We start from the raw sequence: 14,651 nt of genomic DNA on the forward strand, positions 1-14,651 counted from the left end.
CTTCTGCGAGGACTTCAAGGCGTTCCCAGGCCAGCCGAGAGACAAAGTATCTCCAGCGTGTCCTGGGTCTTCCTCGGGGCCTCCTCCCGGTGGGACGTGCCCGGAATACCTCACCAGGGAGGCGTCCAGGAGGCATCCTTACCAGATGCCCAAGCCACCTCAACTGGCTCCTCTCGACGTGGAGGAGCAGCTTAGCAACTCCTTAGTCTTGTAATGATTTATAATTACAACTTTAAATGGCAGAAGTGATAAGATGAGTCATCAACTTGAAATATAAAATTTTTCTTTTAATCTGTATTTTAATCAGAATATTTAAATCATTTCTTATAAGTTTTGATTGATTTTACAGACAAAAAAAAGAAAAAAGAAAAAAACTAATAAACAAAAAAATAACAGTGAAATTATATCAAGCATTTGAATTCCAACAGTGGCGTTATGTTATGAGTAACATGCCTGCACATCCTTCTTTATCAAGTATTTTACAGTGATTCTCAAGATTCAGGTCAGGATTGCACTTTGTGAAACACCCTTTGCAGGTTTTATGATGATCTCCAGAAATCAAAATTGGGATAAACAATTTTTATATTTTTATTTTGTTATAGTTGTTATCCATTCATTATCTATATACCCACTGGTGCCCATATCCAGCAGTCACAGTGTGAGGGGCAGGGTACACCCTGGACAGGTCGTAAGTCCATCACAGGGCCACACATAGTCATCCAATCACTCTCTCACTCACACCTAGGGACAAATTAGAGTTACCAACAGTCATGCTTTTGGTCTGTAAGGGGAAGCTGGAGTACCCAGAGAAAACCCAGACATGAACAGAGAGAACATGCACAGAAAGGTCCCTGGGCTGGGATTCGATCAGGCAACCTTCTTGTTGAGAGTCATCAGCTCTAACAATTGAAAATCCGTGGTCATGGACTGTCAAAGATTGACTCTCAGCAGAAAGGTTGCAGGTTTGACTCCCAGCTTTAGAGTTAGTATGTTCTTTCCCTGTTTGTGTGAGTTTTCTCAGGGAACTCCAGTTCCCTCTCACAGACTAAAAACATGCATGTTAGGTTAACAAGCCACACTAAACTGTCTATGGATGGGAGTGAGAATGTGAATGGGTGGGTTTTTTTTTTTTTGGAGCTTTATTTTTTCATGAAAATGTGAAAAAAAAAAAGTTTTTTGAGCACATGTCAGAAATGAATGCAACACCATGCTGCTGTGAGATTTTCCATCAAGCTGTGGTTTTCTGTTCAGAGTTTTTTTTTCTTCACTGTCATGGGTAAAACTGTGGGCTGCTTGTCTGGTCGTTGGACAAACTGTGCAGTTACATCGACAGCCAGATTGATATGGACTGCAAACTACACTGACATTTGTCATCGGGCACACTGAATGGTGTGTTTCGATGTCAGTGTTGTCACTCATAGAAAGCTGTGCTTTCGTGTTGGACAAATCCAGCCGTTCGTTAACAAACCTGGAATTATTTTCTCAGGGAAATGACTCTGAAATTACGACTGCATACAGATCTACCTGCGTACATGCACAGACATGGGTTCAAAATAAAAAAAAATTTGCTCTAAGCAAAACTGCAACAATATTTAAAAACTCTGTTTGCTTTTCAAGAAACACAGTGTGTCCACCTTGTTTTTCCCTTCTTTTTCAGCCAGGGGCTGGAGGGATGGGTGGATAACCAATCAAAGCAACACATTCTTGTTTTCAGACTGAGGCCTTCTCTGTTTGCGGCTCTCCCACCATCCTTACAGCAGATGCAGTTACACAACTGCTTGGGCTCAAGTTTTCATAACTCTGCGCTATAACTCAAAGCAGACCACGAGAAAACAAACCAGAACGACTGTATGTGTGTGTGTGTGTGTGTGTGTGTGTGTGTGTGTGTGTGTGTGCTGTTGTCTTTGTGTCACTGCGTGTGTCAATAGAGGCTACAGTACGGCATGTGAGGGTGGATTAAACTCACATCTGTCTTACTCTGCCTCCTGTCACTTTTTAATCCCTTGCCCTCTGTGTTTTTTAAGGAAGCACATGCTTTCATTAGTGCAGAAAAGCTGGAGGATGTGACAGAGGAGAAGATAAGAGCTGAACTCAGCAAGGCCCAAACCAATGCTCCTTCACAGTGGGTGAGGAGGAGCTCTCGGTCTGCAGACAAGGAGGGAATCGTGGTGAGACTCCTGCTCTACTTCATCTGTCCAGTAGATGGCGACAGAGACTTTAATTTACGCAGGAATCATTTTTAAGGCTGAACTTCAGGAGTGCACTTCAGCTCTTCAATTAATTTTAGGAATAATTGCTAATAATTTTGTGTCTTAACGCATATTTTAAGCATAAAACCATGAATTTGTATCTTGTTTTGTTTTCTTCTTCTAGGGAACAAACTACAGAAAAACGAATGCTGCGATGGAAATGAGGCTTATCAATAGAGACTCATTCTGGGCACGTGCAGAGGTATGTCAAAATACTTTTTTTTCATTTATATAATTATTTTCTTGTTTTTTTTCTTTTGTTGAATCTATTGAAGTCAAATAGTGAGAATAAAAAAACTTTAAAGACATCAATTTGAAGAGCTGCTGTTGAATCTAATCAAATAATATTGTTAAAGAGGGGAATGTTATCAGTTGATTTAGGTTTTTTTTTGCTTCTGTCGTTTCAAATAAGAAAACACTGAATAGAGTGTTGAAATTGTTGAATTTGTAAAACATGTAAAAGGTGAAATAGTTGAAAATTAAGATGGTGTAGCAATAGATACGTTTATACTTTATAATAAATCAAGGAAATGAATATTAATTGAAATTATGTGAAAGGTTAATGTTTGAAAACTGAACAAAATAAATGACAAACTTAAAAAAATACACTTGACACTGTTTAATAAACGTTTTCCCTCAATTAAAAAACATATTTGTAAATGATTTAATTAGCGCTTCTGAAATATACATTTTAAGTTGTTTTTTTATGTTTTCAAAATCATCATTTCACATTTGACTTATCTGGATCTGCTGCTTCAGCTCTAAGTGGGCTAAAAGAGGGTCATTAAAAAAGGTCCAATTATTTGATTTTTCATAATGAAAGTTCACCGTCATTTCATTTTTTTCTTGTGCGTGTCAGCGTGAAGAGGAAGAGAGGAAGGAAGAGGAGCGAAGGAGAGCCATAGAGGAGCGGCGTCGCCTCGAAAGGGAACGGGTTCTGAAGGAGCGAAGAGACGAGGAGGAGAGAGACAGAAAAATGAACGAGAAACTACAGATGATTGAGGAGCAGAGGTTAGAACAATACACTCTGTCTGTTCATAGTCATGTTTTGTGTAGTCTAGAAAAAAAGACATTAAAGGTGTTTGGGACAATGAAATTTAGTGCTTCTGTTTCATTTTATTATTATTTTTTTCTTACAGAAGAAAACAGAGCGAACAAGAAGAAGAGCTGCGCAAGAAGGAGAAGTTCAGATGGGTGAGTGTAATTATCTTGCAGACATTTTCCTATTTATGTTTACTTCCTCACACAAAACAAGACTTCTCTATATTGTCTAAATACAAATATAACTAGATAAAACCAACATATCTTATTTATTATTCAAAAAGTCATTACAAATAATGCTAAAATAGGAAGCTGTTTTGAAGAAGGGCTTGTGTGACTTTGTTTATTAAGACATGCAAGTAGTGGGTAAACATTTACCTTATTACCTTAGGAATGATGAGATCTATATGGTCCAAAAAAGCTATTAAAATGTTTATTTAAATCCCTGAATTATTGCTGCTGTGCATTTTAACCAACAGGAGCAGCAGCAAAGGGAGCATGAAGATGAAATGAGGGCTCGTCTTCGAAGAAGTGAGTCTATAGAGAAAGCAGCGGTAAGTGTGTTTTACACTTATTAATCTGTTAAATTAGCAATTTGTGACTTCATTTGGAAAAAAAATACTTGTCACTAGAAGAGCGATGTTTATTAAACAAAAACTGCTCATTTATTTTAATTTTGTTATGATTCATTTGTTGACGCGTAGGAGGCAGCGGCGTTAGTGTCCCAACGCTCCATGAACCCGAGGGAGTTCTTCAGGCAGCTGTCATCTTCATCGTCACTAAGTCCCACCAGTCCTGGATCATCTTCCTGCACTGGTATGAGCTGCGAGAGATAGAGATAGGGATAGGGATAGAGATAGAGAGAGAGAGAGAGAGAGAGAGAACAGCCTTGTGGGGACCCAGTGCTTCTTGTTGGGACCAAAGCCTGGTCTGTGGGAGATTAGGACCAAGCTGTGGATTCAGTTTAGGCTAGATCAGAGGAGACCAAAGTGGGGCCCGCGGTCCAAATTTGGCCCGCCAAGCCATTTGATTTGGCCCACCAACAGTCGCCAAAGTTACAAGATTGTAACCTGTTATCCTATAGGTAGAAACATTTCCATTGGTCAAATGACTATATAAAAGGGCTGTAGTGAAGGTAGTTTTCAGTCATGGTGCTGACATATCTTTGATTTATTAGGATTAAACATGAAACATGAAACGACAACAAGAAATATTTAGATCAGATTTAACTCCACATGTAGATTTGCACACTTTATAAGGTCACAAAAACTCATATTTTATCAATTTATGATATGTCCCATGAGCCTTTGCTACTTGAGCGTATGGCAGACTTTCTCCAAGTGCACAGACTAAAACAAAAGTGGGCCACTGCATAGCTTAAACGTTAAAAATAAAGGACTTTATTTAAAAAAGTATTTGTATTTCATGTATTATATAACTGCATTTGGCCCGCAGCCATGGATAGATTTTCATTTTGGCCCCCTCGGGGAAAATGTTTGGGCACACCTGGGCTAGATTTAGGGTCAGGTATGTACTGGAGTGGTTAGTTTCAGGGTAAGAGTTCAGGGTTCTGCTGTAGAAATGACTGTAAAATGACGTCAATACAAGGTCTGCACAGGGGTAGAAAAAAACAAACAAACAGTGTGTTTGTGTTTCAGGTCTGGTAGCAAACAGTTTTGTTTTTCTCCAGGTAAACCGTTCAGACGATACCAGCGCAGCCTGACAGACACAGCCTTCATCTTCTCTAAAGCAGAGGAAAGCTCAGCATCCTCTCCACAAAGTTCTCCCCTGGTGTCGCCCTTCTCGAGGGCTCCCACCTCCCCCCTTTTCCGGGCCACGTCCCCCCCTGAGAGCCCCGGTGGTAACCCTCTTAGCTTGCCGCCAGGACCTCGAGCCCCCGCGTCACCAACCGTGTCACCCATCCGCCCCGCTCCTCCAGATTCAGCCCTGCCCAGCACACCTCAGAGTAAAAACCGAGCTCAGGCTGCGTCACCCACAGAACCCTCAGCACCACCGGCCTCGCCCAGCCTTTTGGATTCTTTCACCCCCAGCTTAATAAATGACAACCCCTCTCAGTTGCATTTGGAGGCTGGTCCAACCTCAGTCCCAAATATCCCTGCCCAGACGGAGGACTTAATGTTGACCTTTGAGCCTGGTCCACCTTCACCAGTTCTGACAGATCCTACGTGTCCAGAGCTGAAAGCAGGTAAGTTTTAATGGCAAACTGGCATTCAGTTAAGCTATGTGTGTTCAATGTACTGCACATACAAGTTTTTCTTTTTTTATCATACATGAAATTCAGAAGTGTATAAAGTACTTGGATAAAAAACAAACTAACAGGCAACATCAAAATGGAGAGTCACAACAAAAAAAGTAGTTACATAATTGAAATTTAAGTAAGAAAAATTGCACAACTTCTGCTCCAAAAAATACAACACACAAAAATAAGAGTGTTTTGCACAATCTTCATTGCAATATTAAACTTAATCTTGCACAAAAAATGCTTCTTTTTGGCCTTGCTTAGTTTCTTGCCTCAAAGCAGAACATAACTTGCCCCACACGAACCTTTTTTTTTAAGGCATTCAGCCTAGATGACACTTGTAATAATATAATTTTCCAATTAACAGATCTCTGCACAGCAAGTCAAGTGCACATGACGCAGATGTCGGACAGTGGTTTTAAAGTTCAAGCTGTTCTGGTGGAGGCAGACGAGGAAGAGGATGTAGAGGAATGTGATGAAGATAAACCTGAAACCCAACTGGAGCTGTTTGGTGTTACCACAGAAACAACAGAGACTGAGACACAGGAAGAAGAAGAAGAAAAAGAAGAGGAAGAAGAAGAAGAAAAAGAAGAAGGAGAAGAAGAAGAAGAGGAATGTGAGAAGGTCAAAGAAGGGGAAGAACAGGAGGAGGATCAAGATAGGGAGAATGAGGAGAATAAGGAAGAAGAAGAGGTGATGGGATCAGAAGAGGTGATGGGATCAGAAGAGGTGATGGGATCAGAAGAGGAAACTGAACCCGTGTTAGTAAAGGATCTAGCAGAGATTCCGCTGGATGAAGAGGAGGAGTCAGAGGAAGATGCAGAGGAGATTAAACATTCAGGAAACATCCAGCCCCATGTTGAACCTGCTGAGGTTTCAGAGGAAGAGGAGGAACCAAGCTTCACAGGTAAACATTGTGTTGTCATTTTTAAAATTATTTATTTTTTTCTCTCGTGACTTGCATTGTCACACTGTCAGAACCATTTTAAAAGTGTGCTACAGCTTTCTAAATAAGTCGAATCCTATTAAGCTAACATTGAGTCATTATTATTTCAGACAATGAACCGATTTGTCAAGTGATCAAGCACGAGACTGTAATCTTGACAGCCAATGGGATCACAAATGGTGCAGGGACAGAGGAACAGAACGGCACAGGTTTGACATAAAACAAGAAGTTCATCAGTAGTGACCATAGCTTAACTTTTTTTCTCATTCAGTTTTAGCTGGATGAGTTTAAAGACTTAACACTTTTTTTTCCCACAGTGAGATCTTTGAGTCCTTCTGACACAGAGGGCAGTACATCCGAGGTGACCATTTGCTACAGCCACCGCACCACTGCTGAAGACAATGACATCATCGAAGACGAGATGCAGGAGATCTCAGAAAATGGACAAGAGGTGTTTCATCCATGCATGCATATATATTATATAAACTGATTTTATTATAATATTCCCTTAATATAATTGAGTGCTATCAAATGTCCCTGATGCATGATGTAGACCAAACTAAATAGTCTTCTGAGACAATAAAAAGTACATTTAATTATACAAAAGTTGTCTTCAAAGTACTTTTTTGCCTTGATTGTCTTGTGTTGTACTTAAGTTGAGCAAGAAATGCAATATTTTCTGATTATAGCCTCTTTTTAAATTTCCCTGTCACTTCAGGATTTAGCTGAGCAGCACATGTGCGTCCGAGCTCTGTATGACTACCAGGCAGGTAAGCTGCCATTTGGAGGATAATTACCAGACATGTGCACATAAAGTGCCTCCATTTGCAGTAATTACACTGTGATTATCTGGTCTTCAACATGTTATCTCGCGGTTCCCACAGAGGACGAAACGGAGATCTCCTTTGAACCAGGTGACATCATCCGGGACGTGGAGACAGTGGACAAAGCCTGGTGGAGGGGGTGGAGCAAAGATGGTCGACAAGGCTTGTTCCCCGCCAATTATGTGGAGACCATATAGGCAGACGGAGACGCATTGTGCAAACACACACACACATACACACACATGCTCAGGGACACTTTCTCGCCTCTTGTTTCAGCATGTTTTTACCTTAATCCTCCCACTGAAACTTTATACTTTCTCTTTAGTTAGAAGAATAAAAGACACATGTAACTCCTTGTTTTGAAGAAAGCAAAAAGAAAAGTGTGACTCTCCATTTTGATGTTGACTTTTTATTTTATTTTTTATTTTTTGAGAAAACACAGGCATGCAGATTTTACCTAGCCTCATTTTCATGGAAACAATCGCAAAGCTTCTTTTTTTTCTTCCCCCCCCCAAAAAAAAATTTTTTTTTTTTTTTTTATCTATTGCGGAAGGGGGGGGGGGGGGGGGGGGGGTGGATTGGGATCACAACAACAAATGATCACAAACTCTTTTTTTAATTATTTTTCCCAAGCAACACAAACATGTTTTAAAGTGCAGTGTGTATTTTTTTTGATCCACACATGTAACAAGCATAACTCTGCTCACCATTTCTATCCACATACCAGGTAGCATCTTATAATCATCTTTTTGTATTTCCTGCATCATTCTGTATCTCTACATTGTCTTTTAGAACACTTTAATTACACAAACCAGAACAGCAGCAGAAACATAAAAATAAAATAAAAAAAAACAGAAAATGATGTTAAATTTAACACCTGTATAGCTTTACATTTTGGGTGGGTTGTATTTTGTTTATTTGATGCCTTCATATGTATTTTATAATTAATTTTGCCATGTTTCCAAGTTTTTTTTTAACATTTTCATGCATTTTTCTGACAAACATTCAGCATCTTTAAAACACTACACTGTATAAAAGAATATATAAAAACGTTGATTGTCCTTTTTATAGATTCCATGCCTATGTATTTAACCAACATACAAATATATCATTTACATGGTTAATTTGCTGATGTTTAATGTTTTCTTTTAGTGTTTAATTACTATTATCAAAAGCTGTTAATGTCCACTTTTCACTTTAAGACATCACATATTTCTGTTACCTTTTGAAAATATGTGCTCTTTTCAATGGAAAACCAAAGAACAGACACACCTGTTATTTTTAGCTAAATATAGAAATTAAAAGTACTAATAAAAATCTGGGTACACATAATACATATTTGATGTTGTCTCTAAACCACTTTATGAATTATTTTTGACAGAGCTTGCCACTCATTTTTTTAAAGTCTATCTGGGTGAAAACAAAGTTGTAAAGTTGAAATGGTGCAGTGTTGCCTTTGCACCTATAGGTGGAGACATTGCCTTTTTCAACCTGTGAGCGACAAAGAACAAATTCCTCAGGACAAAAGGCAAAATATTTTGACAGGCAGAGAGGAGCCTCATTGTTAGACACATTTCAGAAGCAGGAAATCCTGACATTCCTAAAACTAAAAATTGCTAATGCTTATACACTTTAAACAGGATTTTTTTTCCCCCTGGGGTAATAATGATTGATTGGATATGACATTAATATTTCTTAACCGTGCACCTTTAATACTTACGGGGCGGCTAGGTTACGCTCTCATGGTGCCAGTTCAATAATAGTGTTTGGCAGATGTGCCTGTGTTCTGGAATAGGGAGGTAATGTTTGACATGGGTCTCATCCTTCTTGAACTGATGCCTGTTGACAGACTGACTAAATCTATCCAGGAGACTATTCTGTCAAAGTTACCCCAGAAGGTTAATCATCAGTGATATGTGTGAAAAAGTGATGAGCCTCTTATGAAATATTAATTGGTTAGTATGGAGAAGATGGTGAAAACCTCAAATGAGCAAGATTGGGCGATAATAAAAAAAAAGATAATTAAAGTTTTAAAGTGGCAGTGGGATGGAAAAGTACATAGAACATTATGTAGCAGCACTGTAGATAACTTTATATTTGGTTGCCTAAAACATTATCAACCAGAGTGAAAGATAATTAGAAGAGCAGAACAACATTTGGACTCAGAGAACATGAAGGCAAATCAGGCAAGACAGCTTTTATTCCCCACTTTTTTTTCCTATGGTCACCCTCACAACTCCAGAGATCCCTTGTCTCTTCTGATTAAGCAGTCTGATTTGGAGGCGCCGGCTAACGCGCCAGTCAACTTTTCCTTCATCTCCTCCCTTTTGTCTTTAGGCTGTTCTTTCTTTGTGACCCTCATCGGTAACAAAAGCCCCCTCAATGGTGGTGTTAAACCAACAGAGAAGATCACCACCACCATCCCTTTCCCTTGACTTTCCCTTTATCTCTTCTTTAACTGACAGACACTATCTGACCAGCAGAGGGGCTGACAAGTGTGGGATGGCCGAGGTAAAATGGCGGTAGGGAAGTGCCACTCATTGTAGCGTTATCAGCACAAAAGCAGTGACAGAAATCTAATCTGACCTGGCTGCTGATGGCTTGTAGCCTATTGGCTAGGTTTCTTTTCTCAGGCAGATTCTGGCAAACCCCACCAACACACTTACAGGGAGGGAGAAGTGCAAACACAACCGCTGATGCCCACCATTCTGAGCCCTCATTTATAAGACAACCTCTCTCTTCCTTGACATTTCTCAACTTTTTCCTGTCGCAGTCAACAACTACCACAACTTTTTTTGATTAATTGTGTTTGCGAGAGGTGTCATTTTACAGGAGAAAAAAAAAACTTACTTCAGCACTCTTAACTTTGCCTGGAGCCTTGCATCTTTACCACACTATAGCTGCAAGCACTGAGCAGTTTCTTTTCTTTTCTTTTCAGATATAAAAAATACGGGAACCACCTCCTCTTTAATTTAAGTACCTTAAAAAAACCAACAACAACAACAACAACTACGGCCAAGAAAGCAGCTTGTTTGAATCTGCCCCATTTCAAAGTGCTGTTTCTAGTATTCATCTCTGTTGTAGTAAAGGTTTAGCAGGACTTGCAGTGCTATTCTTAAAACATGGAAGGAGCTCCCGTTTTACTCCTCCCTTGCTGAAACAAAGGTCAGTGTTTGGAAGAACACCATCCCTCTTTGAGAAAACGGTTTTCATTTGGTTTCTGGCTCTTTGTTCCGTGTGCCAAACAGTCTCGGCAGGGAGCAATTTGTTTGAGAGAAACCGTGCACAGAACGGAAACTCCATGGCTGACATGGTGTTGCATCAAAACTAAATACAGTTTTGATGTCAATTGCTTTTGAGGCAACTTCAATGCTGGAGCAGTTATCTGGGAAGATTTCTTAAAAAAACTGTTTCCCCAATACAGACCAGCTTTAGCTCAGAGATAATTCCATCTTGTGTAAGTGCTGATAAAACATTTGCTTTTAAACATCTATCTTGTTCTTAACATTGTCATTTTTTTTCTTTTAAAGATAATCTTCAAAATCGTTGAATGCTTCGGAAGCTACGGTTGGCTCAAGGCAAGATTTTACTGTCAATGTAGAAACTGGCCCATTAACTTCTAAAGTCCTCTTTGGCAAAGCTCCCTATCCCATCCATTGCCATCAAAAAAAGCTATTTTCCTCGGCCAGTCCCACACAGCCCTAACAATGCATGGAGGATTATAACATCTCACTGTCTTGAAGCAAAAAAGAAAAAAAAAAGGGAGGAAAAATGGATTTTAAACAAGTCTCTTGTTTCCAGTCATTGGTGAAGCGCAGCTGGCAGCATTTCCACTCCTGGATTTTTCCTGACATGATTTCCAAAAGGTGTTTTTTTTCTTTCTTTTTTTTTTCTTTTACGATTTAAATCCTGCACTTGCGATCAGCCAACATGTGGCATTGTGATCCCATCACATCACAGAAATTGTTTTTCTTTTCCCACCTTCAGTTTGTAAATGATTAAGTCTGGCAGTCTATTGTGAAGGAATCTTCAAAGTGGTTTGGAAACCACAAGGGAATGTTGGTAGTTGTTAATTAATACAATAGAATCCGCATTTGTTTTATTTTTCTGATTCTAAAGATAAAAAAGGGGAAAGAAAAATCATGCTTTAAATCTAGCAACAGGCATATTATTTATAAGAATTTCTCTGGACAAATAAAAGCCGTCCTTTCACAAAAACCTTTTCTTTAAAACAACTTTGTTTATGTTCCAAAATAATCCCCTCCCCATGATTCAGGTTTATTGAAGGCAAATAGATGAGATTAATAAATAGATTAGTTTTATGTTTCTATAAACTGTTTTTAATGTATTTTGGTTTGCTTGAGAATACACTACATATTGTTATGTTGAAATATACTAAAATAGTAAAGACTAAAACTAATGTTGCCAGTGAAAATCATAGCCTTTTAAGTGACGGCACTTTCTTTGTTGGCTGATGATTTCTTAAGAAGTCATCAACATCACCCAACATGTAAATGTGATTAAAGGGCCTGGGGATTAGTAATGGGCTGAGCTGTCTCTTACCCTAAAGACGAGTATGGTTGAAAGCTCCCCCTTGTCCCCTCAGTGACACACACACACACACACACACACACACACACACACACACACACACACACACACACACNACACACACACACACACACACACACACACGCACGCACGCACGCACGCACGCACGCACGCACGCACGCACGCACGCACGCACGCACGCATGCACGCACGCACTCTTAACATAGGTGTTTGTAGACACTTTGCCGGAGGCGCCACAATTGCTGCCAGATGTTGTGATTTTTCTCTGATACAATTCATTCCACAAGTATCTCTGAAGGAGTAATGCCGATGGTTGTGTTTGAGGGAGATGATTGTGTATGAGTGTATGTGTGTGTTTGAGAGGAGATGTGCCGGTGGCAGTGTGAGAAAAGGACACATATGAGATCAGATAGACTTGAGACAAAATCACAGCCTGTCCTGAGGACAATAAGCAGGATAATGTGAGACTTCTTTTCTCACATTGTTTAGGCTAGTCCCAGGGGGGACAGAGTGTTTATTTTTTGGCTGAACGACATGATTCAGTTTTTTTTAATTCATAATATATATTTTTAAACAAACGTGTGTGACAAAGACTGACAAAAACACAAGTAATTATATACATGTTATGTGATATATTCATTGTTATCTCTTATAAGACACAAACTGTTTGGTGCTTCCCATTGGTGTTTCAATGACTGTGATGTTAATCGTGCAGATTTATAGTGGATGAGACATCCACTGCCAGCCCTTGGCAGCACAGGCACCTTGCCCACCCCAGGGGAAGTAGATGATGGAGAGCAAACAGCTAATAATTAATACCATGATTAATCAGGCTGGAACAACACTGGGAGGAAACCAAACAGTCGTGCATGGCCCTGACTAAGACGTACAGCAGCACAGCATCCTCAGATAAACAGACATGGGAATGCATGTTAAAGTGAGGGTATGCAAAACTGACCTTTTTAAAGCTTAATATCATGTTATAATATCATTCCCTTATCAAAAACATACCCAGGGTGTTGCTTTGACTCATTCATGCATGTTTGAGAAATCCTCACATTTCCTGTGGTAGCCATGTGGAGCTGCCTGAACATTTGCTGGTACAAAGCACCACCTATTGTCCAAAGCTCCTCCCTGGAGCTCAGTCTGCAGCCAAGCTTGCACCTCACAGAGTACCCCTCCCCCAAACCATTGTTGTGAAAATGTGCTGAAGGGGGAGTATCTGAAACGGTGGGAGGTTCTTAAAGAGAAAGAGGTCAATTTCAAAGCATTTAGGCTATGATGCAAAGTCAAATGTATTTTTGATATATACAATGTTTTCACAGCAACCAAAGGAAACATAGTTACTTCATTGTGGTATATAATTTAATTGTGTGCCAGAAACATACATAATACCCCGAAACAGCATTCAAATCAATATTACAGTAATATGAAACAATGTTTCAAGCATTAAATAAATTAAATGTTGAAGCAACGCTGTATCACTCAAGAGAAAAAGGCCAAATATCATGTCTGTGTGTTAAGGTTGTGCCACTGTGGGGTTGTGGTATGACAGTCAACTTGGAACCAGAATGGCACAGGTTTGATTCCCTTCCATGTCTTTGGCAAGACGCCTAATCTCCAACTTCTCACTGGGTGCTCAAATAGCTGTCCTCTGCTCCACTTGGGTGTATCGCAAGTGTGATGATTTAAATTCAGAGCACAAAATTGCATCACTGTGAACATGCATTGGTGAAAATACATAGCACATTATACTTTATTATTATTGTTAACCAACTCTTATTTCTTGATGTTCACATTGAAATAACCTAAAAGTAGTAGTGTGTTGAGAATAAATGCTTATAACATTAAAGCAAAACATAGTGACTCAAAATAGACAATACAGGGCTTGTCATGAATTATATTTTGGCTGTTTTATGCTCATAAAATTAAGCTTTTGCAATGATGCAAAATATCTGTACATTAAAGTACATCAAACTAGTAATTACAATGGTTTTAGTATTGGAAAAATGTGAATGCATTTTGCAAGCTCAGTTCATAGCCTTTCATTTGAAGTGTACCTTAAAAAAATGTAATTTGAAAGAGTCCTGATGCATCTCAGTAATCCAGGTAAAAAATCAAAAGGAAAAAAATTGTATAGGTCCTCTGGACGGGTTCTTCTTTAATGAAACGTTTCGTCACCTGGAGGCAGGACTCAAAAGCCTGAATTTTGCCTGAAACTCTCAGACTGAAGAAGTCCCTTGGAAGAGAGAGACGAAATTCATTAAAGAAGAACCCGTCCAGAGGACCTATACAATTTTTTTCCTTTTGATTATTTACCTGGATTACTGAGATGCATCAGGACTCCTTTACAATACATTTGTAAACTAGATACCACATAGCGGTAACATATATGGCTCCCACACATACGCAAAGCACACGCTGTATGCACCAGAACTTACATATGGGTTTTGGCTGTTTAAGATGTTCTGGTATTTATATGAGAAGTGACTTTGGAATGGTCATTACAAATAAAATCATTTGTTCATGGAGAAAAAACAAACAAACAATAAAAAACAGATCTGTTCCCAGTGGTATATTTGAGTAGAACGATAATGAAAAAAATCACACTAACCCTAACCATTTGTTGTCCTGTTTGGGCTGCTCCATCTGTTTTCTGCTCTCCTGTCACTCATGCCCTGCTCACCTGTCCATGCCACGCCTCCTCATTCAGTGCCGCAGCTATCAGCCTCACCTACCTCACCTGTTCCCACCAGTAT

At 39.4% G+C, this 14,651-nt stretch overlaps 1 protein-coding gene across 2 annotated transcripts in view; it reads left to right on the top strand.

Moving 5' to 3' along the window:
• Window positions 1-7,827, top strand: part of si:dkey-40c11.2 (drebrin-like protein A) — a 40,076-nt gene extending 32,249 nt beyond the window's left edge. The window contains exons 5-16 of one of the 2 annotated variants that reach the window (XM_014008376.1): window positions 2,025-2,168; window positions 2,374-2,451; window positions 3,109-3,260; window positions 3,389-3,443; window positions 3,770-3,844; window positions 3,995-4,106; window positions 4,981-5,496; window positions 5,918-6,457; window positions 6,607-6,705; window positions 6,814-6,947; window positions 7,215-7,266; window positions 7,381-7,827. In XM_014008376.1, the coding sequence (XP_013863830.1) occupies window positions 2,025-2,168; window positions 2,374-2,451; window positions 3,109-3,260; window positions 3,389-3,443; window positions 3,770-3,844; window positions 3,995-4,106; window positions 4,981-5,496; window positions 5,918-6,457; window positions 6,607-6,705; window positions 6,814-6,947; window positions 7,215-7,266; window positions 7,381-7,517 (2,094 nt within the window). In that variant the 3' untranslated portion in view covers window positions 7,518-7,827. The remainder of the gene's footprint in view (window positions 1-2,024; window positions 2,169-2,373; window positions 2,452-3,108; window positions 3,261-3,388; window positions 3,444-3,769; window positions 3,845-3,994; window positions 4,107-4,980; window positions 5,497-5,917; window positions 6,458-6,606; window positions 6,706-6,813; window positions 6,948-7,214; window positions 7,267-7,380) is intronic. The other variant, XM_014008377.1, reaches the window with a different exon arrangement.
• The last annotated feature ends 6,824 nt before the right edge of the window (window positions 7,828-14,651 follow it).

This window comes from Austrofundulus limnaeus, unplaced genomic scaffold (genome assembly GCF_001266775.1).
Source record: "Austrofundulus limnaeus strain Quisiro unplaced genomic scaffold, Austrofundulus_limnaeus-1.0 Scaffold49, whole genome shotgun sequence".
NCBI lineage: Eukaryota > Metazoa > Chordata > Actinopteri > Cyprinodontiformes > Rivulidae > Austrofundulus > Austrofundulus limnaeus.